This window comes from Labrus mixtus, chromosome 14 (genome assembly GCF_963584025.1).
Source record: "Labrus mixtus chromosome 14, fLabMix1.1, whole genome shotgun sequence".
NCBI lineage: Eukaryota > Metazoa > Chordata > Actinopteri > Labriformes > Labridae > Labrus > Labrus mixtus.
In genome coordinates, this window is record NC_083625.1 from 11,750,001 (window position 1) to 11,767,712 (window position 17,712).

At 39.5% G+C, this 17,712-nt stretch overlaps 1 protein-coding gene across 1 annotated transcript in view; it reads left to right on the plus strand.

The window, feature by feature from the left end:
- fstl4 (follistatin-like 4) overlaps positions 1 to 17,712 on the plus strand; it is a 191,667-nt gene that overhangs the window by 147,883 nt on the left and 26,072 nt on the right. The window contains exons 7-8 of the mRNA XM_061055081.1: positions 11,225 to 11,391; positions 15,421 to 15,541. Of these exons, the coding sequence (XP_060911064.1) occupies positions 11,225 to 11,391; positions 15,421 to 15,541 (288 nt within the window). The remainder of the gene's footprint in view (positions 1 to 11,224; positions 11,392 to 15,420; positions 15,542 to 17,712) is intronic.

The window sequence follows — 17,712 nt, forward strand, 5'->3', positions numbered from 1 at the left end:
CAAGGATGCAAACAAAGCATGAGAGAGAAAATGAGACATTGGATGGAGGAGAAAGTGAGGCAGAGTAAGGGAGAGGAGGAGGGCGATGATGAGCGGCAGAGGATTCCTCTGTACCTGTAGCGGAGATTAAGGGTCTGGATCCAGTGTGATTAATGAGACGGCCGCTGATTGCTCATCCCCATCTCCCTCCCATGAATAATCACCAACCCAGCACTCTCAGAGAGGGCTTCACTTCTTCTATGTATATATGAACAAGCGTGTGTGTGTGTGTGGGGGAAAGAGAGAGAGAGAGAAGAGGGGATCGCTTGTGTGTACATACAAGATAAGAGTGAGGGACAGTAAATGAACAGTATGAATGTGCAAAACAGGAAAGTGAGCTGATATACAGTGTGTGCATAGAATTGACTGTCGCAGTGTGCCCAGTTATTGATTGACTCAGAAAAATGGGTTCATTCAGGATGTGATGTACAACATATCATTAATTCAGAGTGTCAGTGTGCTTGAAACATGGATGATATATTTGCTAATGGCTGCAGCCCACCCGCTGAGAGCAGCCCTCATACTGAATGCACAGTGGCACACTGGGATCATTTGTACACACTGTGGGCTCCCAGCGGGGGGGGCCTGTCTCCCTTCATGTACTGTACAAACCCACCAGGGTCATAGTGTTCACTGTGACATTATCTCAGGCAGTCATGTCATGGTACATCTGGTGTGAGTACAGATTCTTTATAAATCAGATATTTGAAATGAGCCCATAGTTTTGTTGTTTTCTGTGTATTTGCTGCTTTTTACAAATATGTGTATATTAACAAATTTAGCTAAACAGTTGATCTTGAGGAAGCTGTCCCTTTATTATTTGCAGTTATATAAAGTCGATGTGGGCAGTGTTGCAAATCAATGAGCACATCTGCTTAATAGAAATATTGGATCTTTTTTTGTCAATGTGATGTACTACCTTTATTTTGAGGTATTTGATTCAGTGGTTTAGCTAGAAAATCACAAGCCCATATGGTAATTTCATCAATACAGTTTGTCACTTAAATTTGCATTAGCACAATTATATCTTATTGATCCACATTTAAAAACATAAAAGTGCTCTCCAATCAAAAAGATAAACCATGGAACACATTAAAACACAAGGACCAATGTAAAAACAAAAGGACCCTGAAAAAGTGTTAAGACCAAAGGAGAGAATAGGAAAAAAAGGCATCTGACAGACAAAGCCAAAAGCCAAGGCATAAAAGTGCATTTGAAGGTATGATTTAAGAACAGGCAGCATGAGGGACAGCCGAACACGGCTAAGGCAGAGCAATCCAGAGCTTTGGATCTGAGACTGAAAAGGATCATCGCCCCTGAGCTTCAACCTAGACCATGGAACGGTCAGTCGGTGGTTCTGAGTGTCTGTGATAAAAGGTGAGGTTTTAAAAGGTCTGAGTGATAGGTTGGAGCAAGCCCATTCATCGATATATATGTTAATAATAAAATCTTACAACCAATCCTAAAAGGCACAGGGAGCCAGTGGAGTGAAGCTGAAAAAGGGGGGGGAAGTGTTCATGTTTCCATTAACGAGTCACAAATAGAGCCGCAGTGTTCTGAACCAGCTGCGGTCAATTAAGAGAGGCTTGGCTTACACCAACATAGTGTATTACAGTGATCAAGACGCCTTGTGATAAACGCATGCATAACCTTCTCAAAATCATTGTAAAAAAAGGGGACTTTATCTCGTTGCATCCTCAGTTCAGTCCAACAATGACGACCTCTGTCTTGATGTCATTGAGCTTAAGAAAATTCAATGCCATCCAAGCTTTGATGTCTTTAAAACGGTCTAAAAGTGTTAGTTAGTGTTAGTGTTAGTGTTTGATTTTTAAGGGCAGGTAGCATATTGTAGCGAAAGAGATTCCATACTTTTTTAGGAATGGACCCCAGGTGGAAGCATGGTCAAGGAGATTAAAAAAGGGCCAAGTATTGAGCTTTGGGGGACTCCACATGGAAGAGTGGCTGAAGAGGATGTGAAATCAGCAAGGCAGACACAGAACTTTCTGTCAGATGGGTCCATCTGATCCGCTCCAAATCGGTACTTTTAATTCCAGCCCAGTGCTACAGACGAGAAATTGTGTGTATTTTGGTATAGTGTCGAAAGACGCTGTGAGATCTAAAAGTATAAAAAATAGCACTTAATAAAATATCATTAAAAACTTAAAAAAGTGCTGTGTCAGTGCTGTGAAGTGCTTTAAAACCAGATTGGAACACTTCAAAGATGCCATTTGTGTCTACAAAAGTTTGTAGTGGAATAAAACAACTTTCTCCAAGACTTCAGAAAGGAAAGGGAGTTTGGAAATAGATCTGTAATTGGAGAGGACTGTTGTCCAAGTTGGATTTCTTCAAAACTGTCTGCACTGTACAGCATGTTTAAAATGAGCTTGGACTACACTAGAGGCAAAGCTACTGTTTGCAATGCCCTGGATGTTGTAGCCTCGAAATGGCCTCGAAATCCTGTAACAGTATTTTGTCCCCCCCAAAAAGTTGAGAAATTATTTTCAGGTATCTGCTCCAACTTTCCCTTTAAATTTCAAAGGATACCTGTGGTCTATCTTTTTCCATTTTCATTCAGCTCTCCTGCATTCTTGTCTGGAGCAAAGATGGGTGTCATTTAATGAGGGTTTATGTTTAGCTTTAGACCATATCCTTTAAAACGGAGCAACAGTTAACATGATGCATTTGCAGGAGGCGTAAACTCACCATGGTTTTATAACAAAGAGGAGACTCAGATTTAGCGACATCATTAAAAGCAGCAGAAAACTGTTTAAAAAGTTTTTAAAAATGTTAAGGATTTTGTGTTTACTAACAGGAGCACAAGGTTTAGGTGTTAGACGGGGGGGGGGGGGGGGGGGTTGGAATACAACATGACTGTCATCAGAAAATAATGGGTCACACACAAGTAAACCATCTGATAAACAAGTGTGTACCCATGTTCCTTTGCTGGGCCATCACAGACTGTTCTAATTACTATTGACAAGAAAACTTATTTAACGCAAACATTTATTCCAGACTCTATAGATTTACCCCCCTTTTGTACCTGCAATAGTTTACACCAGTTGCTAGTGACATAAAAATATATATTTGTTTACATTTAAAAAATTAATCATGCTGGTAATAGTGTCTATACACATTTTAGGTTAAATGAATAAGGTTTCGATGACTGTTTTCCTGCCAGAGTTTCTTAGGTAACCCATTTCAGATCAAGTTAATCTGACCAGACAACATGTATATTTTTACATCGGCTACCATCATCTGTCAGAGGTCACTGAAGACTGTGATCAATCTAAATGTGCAGTTTAGCTGTCACTCAAGTTTAAATCTTTGTGACAAATTCACAACTATAACTGTGGAGTCTTCCGAGAGCACAAGGCATAAAGCCTGTGGATATAAATCAAAGGGTTTGGGTTGTTTGAGGAAACTTAAGAACAGAATGTTTCATGACATGCAAAGTGTTGTTTTCCCAAAAGGGCCGCTCTGTGAAGAGATTTCTGCAGCTACAGGGTCTGTTGCTGAAGGCACATTTGCCACATTAAGTAATGTGAGTGACTGAAAGTTTCTCATCCATTAACTTGAGAGAGACACAGATCCAAGAAGAACAATAAAATATTCAGTTAAACACAGAGAGGATAACCACCAGCTGACTTTCTATCAAACTGTTATGTGAATGATGTAGTAAAGACGACAGAGAATAAAAGTACAAAATGTATTTAAAATTCTAAGAAGTTTTTTCAGCTCGGCAAGTTTCTGTCCAAAGTGATAAGTATTTTTGACAAGCTTACAGCACAGCCTCTGTCAATCCAATTTAACATACGACATCCGGGCTGCGTTTGACTAAAACAAACTTTCCTCCAACCTACCACCGAGGAGATCATTCTTTAGCAAATCTATTAAATTATTTGGAAGTCACTCTTAACCTTATATGCTCATCTTATCTGTACATCTTTATAGAGATAAAGACAGCTAAACAACTGCAGAAATGTTGTATTCATGTCTCAGATTAATACTTCATTGATATAAAATACTTGAGTCAGAATGTAAAAATACTTTGCATGCTTAACATGTAGAGTACCAGCACCCAGTTTTCCTGGTAAAACAAGTTGGTGACAAAGCTGAATTCTCCTCCTGGGATGTAAAACTGCAAACAATTTGACTTTAAATCCTGATTAAAACTGGGAACTCTTCAATTAGATCTTTCTTGTGCTTCAGGTTCAATGTAGAGGTGAGTGCACTCTCATTAAACTACTTGTTGTTGATAGCTGTGGTTGATGTTGATGGTTGATGATTTAGAGTATAAAGTGGTCAAAAAGACATCTAGATGTAAACTTGAAGAAATCTGATGGGGAAACTTAACTGCTGGTTCAAAAGTATTTTTAATCATTTAAAGGGTGAAACATTGTTTTATAAGAAACGATGGTTTTTAAATGACGCAATAAACGTGACTCATCTCTACTTGCTGGTTGCTTGTTTTTTCTGTGCTTCTCGGCCTCGAATCAAACTCCTTATATTCAACTCCTCCACCTGTAACTCTGTTTCAATCATTTCTCTATCTCCTCTTTGCTCCCTTTACCTCAACGCCTATCTCTCTTTCCTGCTTCTATTGTATGCTGCAGTCAGGATGTTATCTGTCTTACCTGCTAAAAAAAAAAGTCATGGCGTTCTGCTCCTTTGCTTTGTGGCTTGATGTCTTACTCCGGCTCACGAAAGGCTTGTCATTTAAAAGTGGAAGGGGACATCTCTCTGAGCCACAGTCTTCAGCTCGCCACATTAGTTATTCCCTGCGAGATCTGCTACGTGCTCTGCATCAAATGAGTCTTTCTTCCTGTCTAACATGCGCACTCATTTGCACTCCTTCTCTTATTTCACCGTGTTGTTGGTATGGTCTTCTCTCCTGTTGTTTGCTCATCCTTTATTATATTGTTTCTCACCCACATTTAAGCTTGTTTTTCTCTATCCTATTACAGATTTTTTTTTACATTTTGGTTCCATTTCCCTCTATTAAATATATTTTGTTGTGTCTCTGTATTTACATCTTTCTCCCTCTACTTTTCCTGTATCTCTCTTTACTTTCTTCCCTCACTTTAAGTATACGGTATTTCCCTCCAGAGCTGGATACAGAATTCTCCCTGTTGGCCCTGTCAGCCTGCCCATAGCTCAGTTAGCAGCGCTGATCAATCGGTGGAGCTCCTGAATTCCCCTGAAAGACAATTACTAACTTACACATTGAAGCTATTTTTGGAGAATGGGGAAGCTGCAGGAATCATTAGCTAGATAATGTCCTGACAACCTTCCCCAGCAAGCCGGGGCAGAACAGGCACTGCTTGTGGATGTGTAATTTGTCTGGGTCATGTGGGAATTGGGACAGAACCAGAGAGGATGTTTGAACATTTCTTATGTTGCTCAAAGTGGAAGTAATCTCTGTCTTTGATTTGAACATGAATGTAGTTATTATGGCTAAGCTGCAAAGCTCATACCCTTTAGGAACTTCCCAAAAAGTGTCAACAGCTGTCATTGAATGTTGTTCAGAATCTTCTACTGAATGTTTATTTCAATGAGCAGATATAGTATTTGTATTCAATCATAGCCTTGCTAATTTGCAAAAGAAAGTTTTTCCTTGGGATTGTTTTAAACTAAATCAGGCGCTGATGCATCCGGAGATTGTGCTAATTAGTCCTTCTTCTCAAGGTCATGTTGAGGGTCATTAATGTGTTCCTTATAAATTAAATATGTCAAGATAAAACACAGAATAAAAAAGAGACATTCAAACGTTGAACCTTAAATATGCACTTCTGTTCCTTGTTCATTCGTGTTCCTTAAATAAAAAACTCAGTTTCATTCACTTAATAAATAAAATATCCTCAAATACTGACCTGAATAAAATGTATCAAATATGCTGTTCACAATGCTAACATCAAACGAATAGGTTATAAAATATAAATCTTACCAAAAAAACATTATGAAGTAACAGTTATTCAAGTTCCCACGTGACCTTATATGTCTGTAACCTTAATAAATGACAAACCTATCTCACCCCCCCCCCCTGCTCCTTTGTCAAACCTTCAAACACAATATGACCCTCAACTTTGAGTGTTGATTTAAAGATGATACGTGTTATAGAAACTGGTGGAACATATAGGGTTAACTCCATGTTAGCTCTCAGTAAAACGTCTGTTTGAAACTAAGCATGGTAAAATATATAAAAACATTGTGCTGCTGGTACCAAAACCCAGGAAACTGCCACCTCAGGAAAGATACACAATCATTACAGCCATTTAACTTCAGGCAGCAGGTACACGGTCACAGCAGACAGCAGTGCAGACCAGGCTGGTGGTGCCCATATTTCACATCTTTTCTCCCACATTGGGTCATGCATTTAAAGCGAACCGTGGTACACTGTATACTGTTTAGTAAATAAAGCTTCTGGAGGGCTGTTTTTTTTGGAAACCACTCTTCGAATAAAGACAAGGGCGAGCAGAGGTGCACAGTGCGACTCCAGGCGAATTGGTTCTGAGCTGTGGGTGTGTGTACCTTCCAACTACCAATGTTACTGTACAGACTGAGGGCTCAACTGCTGTACCGGTGAAACAAGGTGAAAACAAGGTGAAAACAAATGTCAGAAAGAGCTACACGCAGCTGCACAGAAACGGCACGTTGTGCTCAACGCAATGGAAATTGTCACGCAAGGGGACTTTCTTTTCTCTGGGAGACCCCCAACAACTGACTCTTTACGGGGCTTATCTCTGTCATCCATCTGGACATATGTTGTGTTTGCACTCAGGCTTTTACACAGATTAAATTCTTAATGTGTCATTTAGATTATATGATTTGAGTTGACTTTCTCAAATACAATGGGATACGTTAACTAGTTAGCTAACATCAACTTAAAAATAATCCAAAAACCTGAGCCTATGTGTATGTTAAATCCTGTCCTGAACAGACCATACCCCAGTTGAAAGGAAAAGCCTATTTGAAACAGATTTTCAGTTTTATATTTTTCTCATTTTTTTGTGTTTGTATAGTTATATATATCATAACTTTAGTACTTTTATCACAGGTAAATAAGCACCATAAGCCCCTGAAGTTAATGGAGGGGGAACAGTGTTGTCTCATTGTAAAGAAAATATTGGAAAATAGGTTCTTTCTCTCAACATAATACTGAAGTTATTATGTGTGATTATCAGTCTCTTCAACTCATTAACCGTGACTGGAAGCTTTAAAACTTTGGGAACAATCTCCTGTCAAGTGATGGCTATTATTAATTATTCAGCAACAGCAGATTATTTGCCATTTGTTTGTCCCCTAATGACTCTCCCATCATCATCAGGCCATACAGAGAAACAGTTTCTAATTTCTAAATGACGCACAAACATATTTTAAGTTCAAATGAGGATGACAGACAGATAGTATTTTTCCACTACAGTTTCCCAAAATAAATTATATCAACTGTAATCAGCCAACTTTCTAACTATTTACTACACAGCTTTTTTCATCCAATAAAAAGTAAGGGCATTTTTTTTTTGGCTTGGTCTCCTAACTGTAATCTCACTGGGTAGGGTTTGGATGGCATCAGGATTAATTTCATGGTGTCAGGATTCATTTCACCACTGCTCCATCTTTCACAAAGCTAGGTGTTTTTTTTTTTTTACCCTGGCCTTTCCTGCCAGACATTAAAACTGAGGGCTAATATATCAGCAGAAAGTTTAGACTGACCTCGTATAAGAGGTTGGCAGAGAGCACCTGCAAAAAATTCAAACAGTTTTGAATTGATTGTGCTTTTCCTGTTTGATTTAGTTTGTGGAAAGCAGTGTTACAGCCCTGCATTAGGGGCTCAGAGCTGAAGGTTATCTTTCCACCGCTGTCAGTGCTGCTTCACGGGGCAGCAGTAGCTCAGTCTGTAGGGACCTGGGTTGGAAACCGGAGGGTCGCCGGTTCAAGTCCCGGTGCGGACCAAATCTGGTAGCTGAAGAGGTGCCAGATCACTTCCTGAGCACTGCCGAGGTGCCCTTGAGCACCAAACCCCCTCCCCACCACCAGCTCAGGAGCGCCTGCTGTGGGCAGCTCTGTCACTCTGACATCTCTCCATTAGTGCATGTCCATAGGATCCTGTTTGTGCATGTGTGTGTATATTTCAGCATATGTGTGTGTTGCATGACTACAGAGTGTAAAAACTGAAATTTCCCCTTGCGGGGATCAATAAAGTAAATCTTAATCTTAATCTTTACAACAGAGAAATGAAGGTATTCACTCCAAAAACCTGCTAAAAACAGTGCAGTCTGAGACTCACCTGGCGATATATCATGAACTGTACATGACTCATTCAAAAACACAAAGCCTACAAATAACTTTAATAGTAACCTTTTATTTCTTTGTTACAACATTTATTTGACTCTGAAATATTCTCTTGTTTTTTTTTTGTTAATGTGTCAAATCTCTGACTCAAGATTATGTCCTAATTTTAAAGCATCACCACTTGCTTATTTGGTAGTGTTGTAGTGAAGACCACACCAACCAACACCAAGACATACCCGAGACCAGAGTACCGAGACATTTAGTGATCGAGACCGAGACAAGACCAAGCCCATAAATATCACTGAAAAATCATCATCTTGTGTGCAGGGGATGTTTCACTCACTTAGACCGTAACAGTGCGGAGGTTGTGGGATTTTAACCGGGGGATAAAAATGACTACACTTAAAATGACTATTACTTATAACTACAAAGTTATTTGTTCTTTTAGAAAGGGGCATTTTTCTACTAATCAGCGTAATGACGTGGAAAAAAAGCTTATCAGTGGTGGTCTTGATTTAAAATCCGAAGTCTGCTCAGTCTGAGACTGAGGCAAGACCGAGTAAAAATGCTTTCAATTCAGAGACCTTCAAGAACTTCAAAAAGTGGTCTGGAGACCGGTCTTAAGACCAAGAACGACTTCGACTACTACAACAATATTATTTGGTCCTACTATAGTTAAAATGATCATCCTTAACAGCAGCCATTGTTTCATCTACCAGAGTCTATTGTATACAGTTATTACTGCTCTGATTTAACTTTGAAGAAATGGCCCTCATTAGCATACAACCAAAGTTATAGCTGTACTTCAAGACCAAAAAAGAGTTGTATAAATGTCCGTTTGAACAGTCAAGACATGGCAGCCCGTACAAGTCTTACTTCCATGCTCTGTATGAAATGTAATGTGAGCAGTCATGTGGTTGAAATTCACAGTGCCACCCTGAAACCAGCCCTCCAAGCCATGTCAGATCAATGCCCTTCATCCCTCATCTGTCCACATGGCACTCAAAGCTGTTCTGCCACCCAAATTACCGCTCTGCTGAATTATAACTTTGTTGGATCTGGCAGTGTACTGTACCCAAGGCAGTCTGAAATATCACTGACAGACTGAGCTGTCACCCCGGATACATCTATCACCTGGCGAGCTATGCCAAACAGACAGCTAATATCCAGGGGTACTTTACAACAGCGTTTGTCAAAGTCTGGAACTGGACAGAAGGTTCCCCACAAACATTTCAAAGTCTGTTAGCCGTCTACTTAAAATCTGTTTTGACATTTCAATACTGTCTCTTTCCGGGCGTAGAAGTAAAACTTTGGGATACTGGCCTTCTGTCTTCAAGTTCTGATAAAAGCCAGTGTTTGTTGTTGTTAGATCTTTATTTGCGTATACATTTTCATGCCATTATGGGTAGGGATGGATCTGATGGAGTTGGGGTGCTGAGAATTGGAAGCACAGGTCAGCAAACTCAAAAGGTCCAGAGCACAAACATGTTGAAGGGGAAAATGGTAAAAATTAATGTTAGCTTCTCAAAGCAATAATTTACGTTGCTGTAATTCATCCTGACACAGAACAGCTCTGTGTTGTACACTTGTTGTGTACATATTTAATGATACACAGCTTTGCTCATCAAAGGATCTGATATAAATAAACAACACCTGTTGTTGTTGTTGTTGTTGTTGTTGTTGTTGTGTCAGGGAAATTCTCTTGATATTCAAATGAGTCTGCTTAATGTTCTGTTATGTTGCTTTCCAAGGTTTTTTTCCTTAAAATATAAGTGATTACTTTCTAAATCACAAAATGTCTAACATTTGTGTATGTTGAAGATCCAAACATAATTACAGATACCATTCCCTGCTCTTGTTTCCTATTTTTTCTGTCTTTTTCAGTATCCTTTTTGTAAAGGTTTCAGTAAAAGCCGGTTCTTGACTAGTGTTAGTCCATTAATTGACTGTGTTGGTTTGTGTGTGTGTGCTTGTGTGTCCTTCTGTGTATTTTGCACGCTGTAAGGCTCCAATGGCTCCATTCAGATTTCTACCAGGAGTCTGGGCCTCTTTATTTATTGATCCAGGTATATCCTGTCCCCAGTCAATATTGACCCTTGTTCACACACTGACATTTAGCAGTTCAGTGCACACGTGGTCCACATCCACATTCACTCTGCATCATTGGAATATGTAATACTCCTTTCTCAGATTGACACAAACCCTAATTTAAAACAGACTCAGTTTCCGCACAGACCACAAAATAAAGCAGTGGAGAAAGACAAGTGATGTAGTGCAGTGCAATGCAAGGTCAAACGATCACTGTGAGGAAATATGGCACAAACCGCTGAAAAGGCCCCCTCTGGTGCCAAGACACCGCTACATGGATAGTTAAAACACCTGACTCATTGTAAATGTACACTGACATGAGAAAAATGTTCAGCAGATGACAAAGTTCCCACACTGTGGCTGTAGATTTCTAGCGTGACCACACAGCTTGTCCACAGATACTATTTATTGTGCCGAGGGGAACCGGTGAAGAGTAATTCTTAATTTGCCGTAAAGGTGAATTGATTCGGATGGCCATTTCAATGATCATAAATTTCGCTTAATGAGAAGCATGATATTTGGCTAGCTGTGTGTCCTCTAACACATGGTTCTTTTTTCATCCTGGATATCCCTCCCCAGTGGACAGGTGTTTATCTCCTCGGCCCACTAGTAATGAGATGGATGCTTAGAAATGTATTTAGCCTGGCTATAGTTCTACTGTATCAGCACCCTCAATCTCAGTTGTCATTTTTTTCTTTCTCTTTTTTAACTCATCTTATCTTCCTATTCTCGTCTCACATTTGCTCCTGTGGAATCTGTTCTCTGGAACCAACACCAATCATTTCCCTTCATGCTCTCATCCTAACAGAGGTGGTGCAGCTGAGCCTGGCTGAGGACCAGCAGATCAGCGTCTCCACAGTAACAGTGGGCCTCAGTGCTGTCCTCACCTGTGCCATCCAGGGGACACTACGCCCGCCAATCATCTGGAAGAGAAACGGCATCATACTTAACTTCTTAGACCTCGAGGATATCAATGTAAGTGTTCTAATACTGTTGTTGTTGTTTTTTTTTACTAAGCAACATGTACCTTATCCGTCTGGTTATGATAACTGAAGCTCATGTGTAGACAAGTCATATTAATATGAATATGATTAAATTATCTTCATTGGTCACAAAAGAACTTCAAATAACTGTAAAGACACATAGACCTCAGGAGATGATGGCCTAGTGGTTAGGTTATGCACCATGTATGTTGGCTTGTCCTCCAAGCAGCAAGGGACTGAAGTGTCCGGCTCCTCACAAAAACAAATTATAGTCAATTTGAAACAAATTAATCTGAATATATTATTTCTGTTTTAAATTGTTTGGAGCTCTATTCTCGTTTTTCTGTTTGAAGTTTGCATGTTCTCCCCGTGCATGCGTGGGTTCTCTCCGGGTACTCCATCTTTTTCCCACAGTCCAAAGACATGCTAGTTAGGTCAATTGGTGACTCTAAATTGCCCGTAGGTGTGAATGTGAGTGTGGCTGGTAATATGTCTCTACATGTCAGCCCTGTGATTGACTGGCAACTAGTCCAGGTTGTACCCCGCCTCTCGCCCAATGACAGCTTGGATCGGCTTCAGCCCCCCCATGACCTTGAACGGGGAAAAGTGCTATTCAGTAGATAATGGATGCATGGATGGACACTAATAATCAAATGTACTTAAGTGTGCATGTGGACATTAGAAGAACCCAGCAGCTGACAGGTTTGTGTAAAGCTGCCAGAGGCCACAGACCATGATTTGCCCGGGGCAAGACGGAACATGAAAAGTAAAGTAAAGCTGACAGTATTTAAAGAAAAAAAAAATCCAAGGATCAGACAATAAAGAAAAGTTTTCCTCCCCTAAATGCACTCCCCATGAAACTGCACAGTTAGAGTTTGCTCACTGCTTAATGAACTACGTGGCCCTGCTCCTGTTCAGTCACATCTGCTCAGGTGACAGCACAGCGCTGGCCTTACCTTACCCACCTCCGGATCACTATCCGCTAATTGCATGTTAATGAGCGGCCTTGTTGGTCTGCTGTGATGATGAGCCGATAAACAATGTCAAGTGTTGAGGTGGAAACTGGAGGGGAGGTGGTGGCAGCAGAGGTCCCCCAGGCTCATGACCGTGCATAATGAATTTCCACAGACTGCAGTGGTCTGAGTGGAGGAAGGAGAGAGGAGCCCCATCTGCGTGAGTTTATTGTTGTCACAGTAACAAAGAATCCCTAAATTAAAGAAAATAAATAACATTAGTAATTTGTTTTAAACAACATTTATTTATGAATTTCTGAATTTCTGCGCACACCAGATGTCAGTTCCAGAAAGAACAACGACCTTTGCAAAGTCTGTAAATGGTGGAGGATAAAATGTATTTTTGATTGCTTGGATTTGTGCATTTTTTAGTTTAAAAAAAAGTGTAATGTGTACAGTACTTATACTTAAAATATGCCCAATGATAAACTAATAAGGCAGTTTGAAAATCACAATTGAGCTGTTTTTTTTATGTCTGAAAGCAGCAAAAGTAGATGACCTGTCTGCCAATATCCAGCAGCTCCATTAAGGTATAATGCACCAATCAATGAAACTGTAAGAAAGTTCTAAAAGCAGCAAAATAAAGAGAAGAATACGATAAAGATGGAAACAAACAAAAAAAATAAATAAAGAATGGAGATGCATGTTTTTAAGCCTGTTGTTGAACATTTTGTTCAAGTTGACGTTAAAAACTAAAGGTCAAATATTTGACGGGGTGAGTGGAGGGAGGGTCCTCTGTCTCTCTATTAGCTATACACGTTGTCCTTCAGAGGCAGGTGGGGGGCCGTAGTGCGAGGCAGGGTACACTCTGGACAGGTCATCAGTCAATCACAGGGCTTCACTTTTCTGTCAGCAGCCTGTCAGCACTCTGTTTTCTTCTATTGAACTGTGTTGATTGGAAACACGCTTGATTTTCAGAAGTTTTGTACACCGATGATTGAAATCTTTTTATAACATCTTTTTTCCCCCTCAACCTGACAGCTGAACCTCTATTACAATCAGTCTTATTTTTCTGCTCTTTTTCCAGTCTTTCTTATTCTTCCCCTGTTTGTTTCTGCCCAGCCTCTCAATCCTCTGCACTGTTTCTATGTCTTTCTCTCCTTCTTTTACTCTCAATCAAACTGGGTATTTTACATTTTGAGTGGAGTAGTTTTTCGCAAAACTGCACTTGTATACTGATGGGTTCAGACCTGTTTGATTGAAGGAGAGCAAAAAAGATAGTCAGAACTACAAACAGGCGCAGACATAACCGCAATATAATCGGTTGAAACTACTTATGCTGCTGCTGAAACTGTCCATCAGGGAGGTAGTTGTTGACTGCGTGGGATTGGAAACTGACTCATTCAGAAATGAAATGAATAATGTATATTTTCCTTTATGAAAAACAATAACTGGACAGCTCTTCTTTTTTTTTTTTATCTCACCACTTAACAAAGTTAATGAGGCTTTTAAGTTTATGCAAGCTGATGTTCACTGCATCAGTTATATTGAGTGGTACAAAAAAGCTCTGAGAATCAGTGTTCGAGAATAGGTCAGAGGAGGCTTTGTAATTTGCATCTTAAAAGCGAAACTTCACTGAGGGACTTGAATGTTATTCATTTGATCATGGCTGCTGGCCACCTTAAGGCATCATTTATCCACTAGTCTTTCCACCACATTAGTGTATAATTCAACCTGGTTTAAAATAAAAGCCTGTAATTCCGTCCGTCTCTGTAGCACTTCTACACCTCATGAACCAAAACGTTAACAAACACCTAGAAAACAGACGTCCACACACAGTGCAGGCTCAGTTAATAAAGAATGGAGTTGCATTCAGATAACCAAACTCTCATACCATATAGTATCTCATAAAGTGAACATAAAGTGAACACGTGAAAGGCAAACAAGGCAATACTACATTATATCCCCAGTTTTGGCCAATTCACTTTCCAACAAAAGTGAAATTATTACTGAGGCTCTCTTATTTATATACTTCACTTAGAAACACGAGATATATTATAACTTTCATGAATTATGCGCATTATACTACAGTATAGCGCCTACACAAAGCAGACAGTGTATATGTTAAGCACCTTTGATTATCCTGTGAGATATCAAACATCAGGTAAGACGATAGTCAAAGAATTAAAACACTTCTCTCAATTCTCCATTTCAATGACTCATTGGTTAGAGGTACCTTTTATCATAGCAGAGAAGAAGGAACCATCACTTTTACACATGAAAATATGCTCGACATATAATACTTGTGGTTTATCACAAATCACCTGTTCATTTGTGATTGCCCTTGCTCTTGTATTTTCAACTTTAAATTTGGAACATTAGAAGCTGTCTAAACTTCCATGAAAGTTATTTCACACTCATGTCACTAAGACACTCTCCACCGGGTCACGGAGATTTCTTAAGCTCTGAGAAAGAAAGCAGCCGTTTGTGGTTTCCATGTCACGACTGAGCCGCATCAGGACATCTGCTCTGCCACTTGGTGGGACAGCAAACTATTTAATGCCTTAATCCGCCCTAAGCTGTGGCTGGAACCCCCTGGTGACTGTCGCACGCTGCACCAACAACAACCCGCTCCATTCATCAACCTAATGGGCTTTATATTTTTAACCCTTGCCATTTATCAGGCTGAGGCAGCGTGATGAGGGTGAGAGGCTCAAATTCCCCAACGCCTGCTTCAGCTCAACAGGGATACCGTTGATTCATGGTCCCTCTTCCTTTTCACATCACTCTTTTCTCTCTCTTGTCTTCTCCCATCACTCCCTGCTGTTGTGTGCATCCCCTCTCCAAGCGTCCTTATGTATTCTATCAGGATGCCTTTCTCTCTCCCTCACTCCCTGTGGCTCTTTCCTGCCCCCCATCCTTCACCTAGTCCCTCTCCTACAAACACACTTGTTCTTCCTCTTTTTTTCCCATTCTCTTCTTTCTCTCTCATGATTTTTTTCACCACCACTCCCTCCTCTTCTATCTTGACTTAACTTTCTTCTTCCCTCTCTTTCCGTGTGTTACAGGACTTTGGGGATGATGGGTCCCTGTATATTACCAAGGTGACAACCATACACATGGGGAACTACAGTTGCCATGCCTACGGCTATGAAGATCTCTATCAGACACATGTGCTGCAGGTGAATGGTCAGTAGCGTCTCATTTCTTTCATACAGTGGTGGGAAAAGTGTGAAAAGATGCTTTAGTTCTGTTTTATTGTGCTCTCTGGTTATTCTGAGACTTTTCTCATAGCCTTCATACTTACAGTGAAAATAGTCAGGCAACATACTGGTGATTTATGTGTTTGGAAACAAAAGATGGTTGCATTGAGTGTGACATTGTCATATGACTGTAACTCCGAATTTATTTTTGTCTGTTTCACTTACCAAACCCTTCCAGAAAGGCTTATGTTTCCTGTAATGTGCATCATACATATTCCGAATAAGATGAGTTTAATTAATGATTTAATTTTCACTGCTGAAGAAAACAATGGCTGTTGTGGATTCTTGATACGTCTCCTATAAAGAAAATATTCAGAAATACCCCTGTGCTTCATAGAGGGAGAAAAAGAAGACAAAAACAGAATGAATAAAATTAAAAATGAGGTTTTTTTTAAAGCAAAAAAGTTTACAAATCACAGAATATTAGAATTCTATAGAAGAATATATTTGAATAAAAAAATCAAGAAACATGAAACATTTAAATTCGATCTCTTTCTTTAAGTTCAGCACCAACAGTAGCAACGGCACAATCACTACGTTCAACGTCTCTACAATCTTAATGTAGTGTAGAAGTCATCAATACAAAGTGAAAATACAAAGTGAATCAACTAAATCTCCTCCGAAGTTCAGAAAACCAACAGATGGAAGTACGTCTATTCACACATAAAGTAAATCATCATCTCAAACCAGTACAAAAATGACATAATATGACATTAGTAGCTTGAAGAATGGCTAAAACGATTATTCATTATACAAAATAATTGAACATTCATTTTCTTTTGGTCCCATAATTAATTAAACATTGAAGCACACATTTTTAATTGTCACATTTTCATTATCACAAACTCTTCATAATTGAGTTACCCTTTTTGTTTTGTGTCAACACAATAAGTTACTGTACAGAGAAAAGCTTCCATGAAATGTGTTGTTTTGGTATTTCACAGGATAACAACAAGTGTCTTAACACAGCATCAAAGTGAATTTCTTTTCATTCAAAATTACATCATACTCGAGGTTGAAATCTAATGGGTGCTGTGAGCGTACTCACTTTGTTCACTGCAGTGGATAAAAGCTACTTAAGCTTATCTGAAAACCAGCAGACACAGTTTCCACTCATGCTGATTTTGGCAGCCTGAACTTATCAAAGCACTGTCTTGCTCATATTAATCATCTACATAACGGTCTTCCTCTCCCCTGCATTTACACTCGAGAGTTATTACTTGGCTTTTCTCCAAAGAAATCCAGGGAGGATGAAGTTTAAAAAGCCCTCCTACTTGTAACGTGACAAATCAAAGATGCAGCACTAATTTCTCTACATTCTTAACAGTACGGCACACACTGGAGAAATGAATTCTCGTCTCTAGATTCATTTGCTTGAAATGCTGATTGACTAAAACAACCACCTACATTTAGGCCTTAAACTCAAGTGGGCGGGCAGGTGATAGAAAGGTGTCATGGAGGCTGAATATTGGTCCTGAGGGATGAGTTATCAGGAGAGTGCAATTACCAAATGTTTCTGTCAGGGTTTTAAGGTATATCCAGTTAGATAGGATGGATGAGTTAAGGGTGAAATGGATGGAATCCAAGTGACACATTAGGCTAAATGGATGGGCTGCATGGGGCTGTGATAGAATAATAACACCACAAACACAACTTCCTCTTCTTACTGTGATGAAGGAAAAGACATCGCTGCAGTTCAAGTGTCAGCAAGGCAGTCGTAGTGATGGTAATACTTTCATGGTCTGATTGTGTTACCAATAATGCTCGTGTAATGTAAAGTGTATGCATTGTAATAAAAAGGAAAACAGAAAGGAGCAGAAGTGCTGTCTGATAGATAAACTTAAAAAGTGCGTTCACAGAGACAAACAGGGACACAAATACATCACAGAGACTTTATGAGGATGACAGTGAGCCATCTTTGCAAGAAGAAAGTGGGTTTTGGCAGAGAGCATTCGTATTTTATTTCTCAATGCCAAATTAATTTAGTTTGTTTTAAACAGTTCATTACATTCTGTAAAAAATATCTTGTTTTGAAGTAAAATCTTGATGTGAAATAGCCGTCTTAACCAAAACAAAATAAATATTAAGTTGACAAAC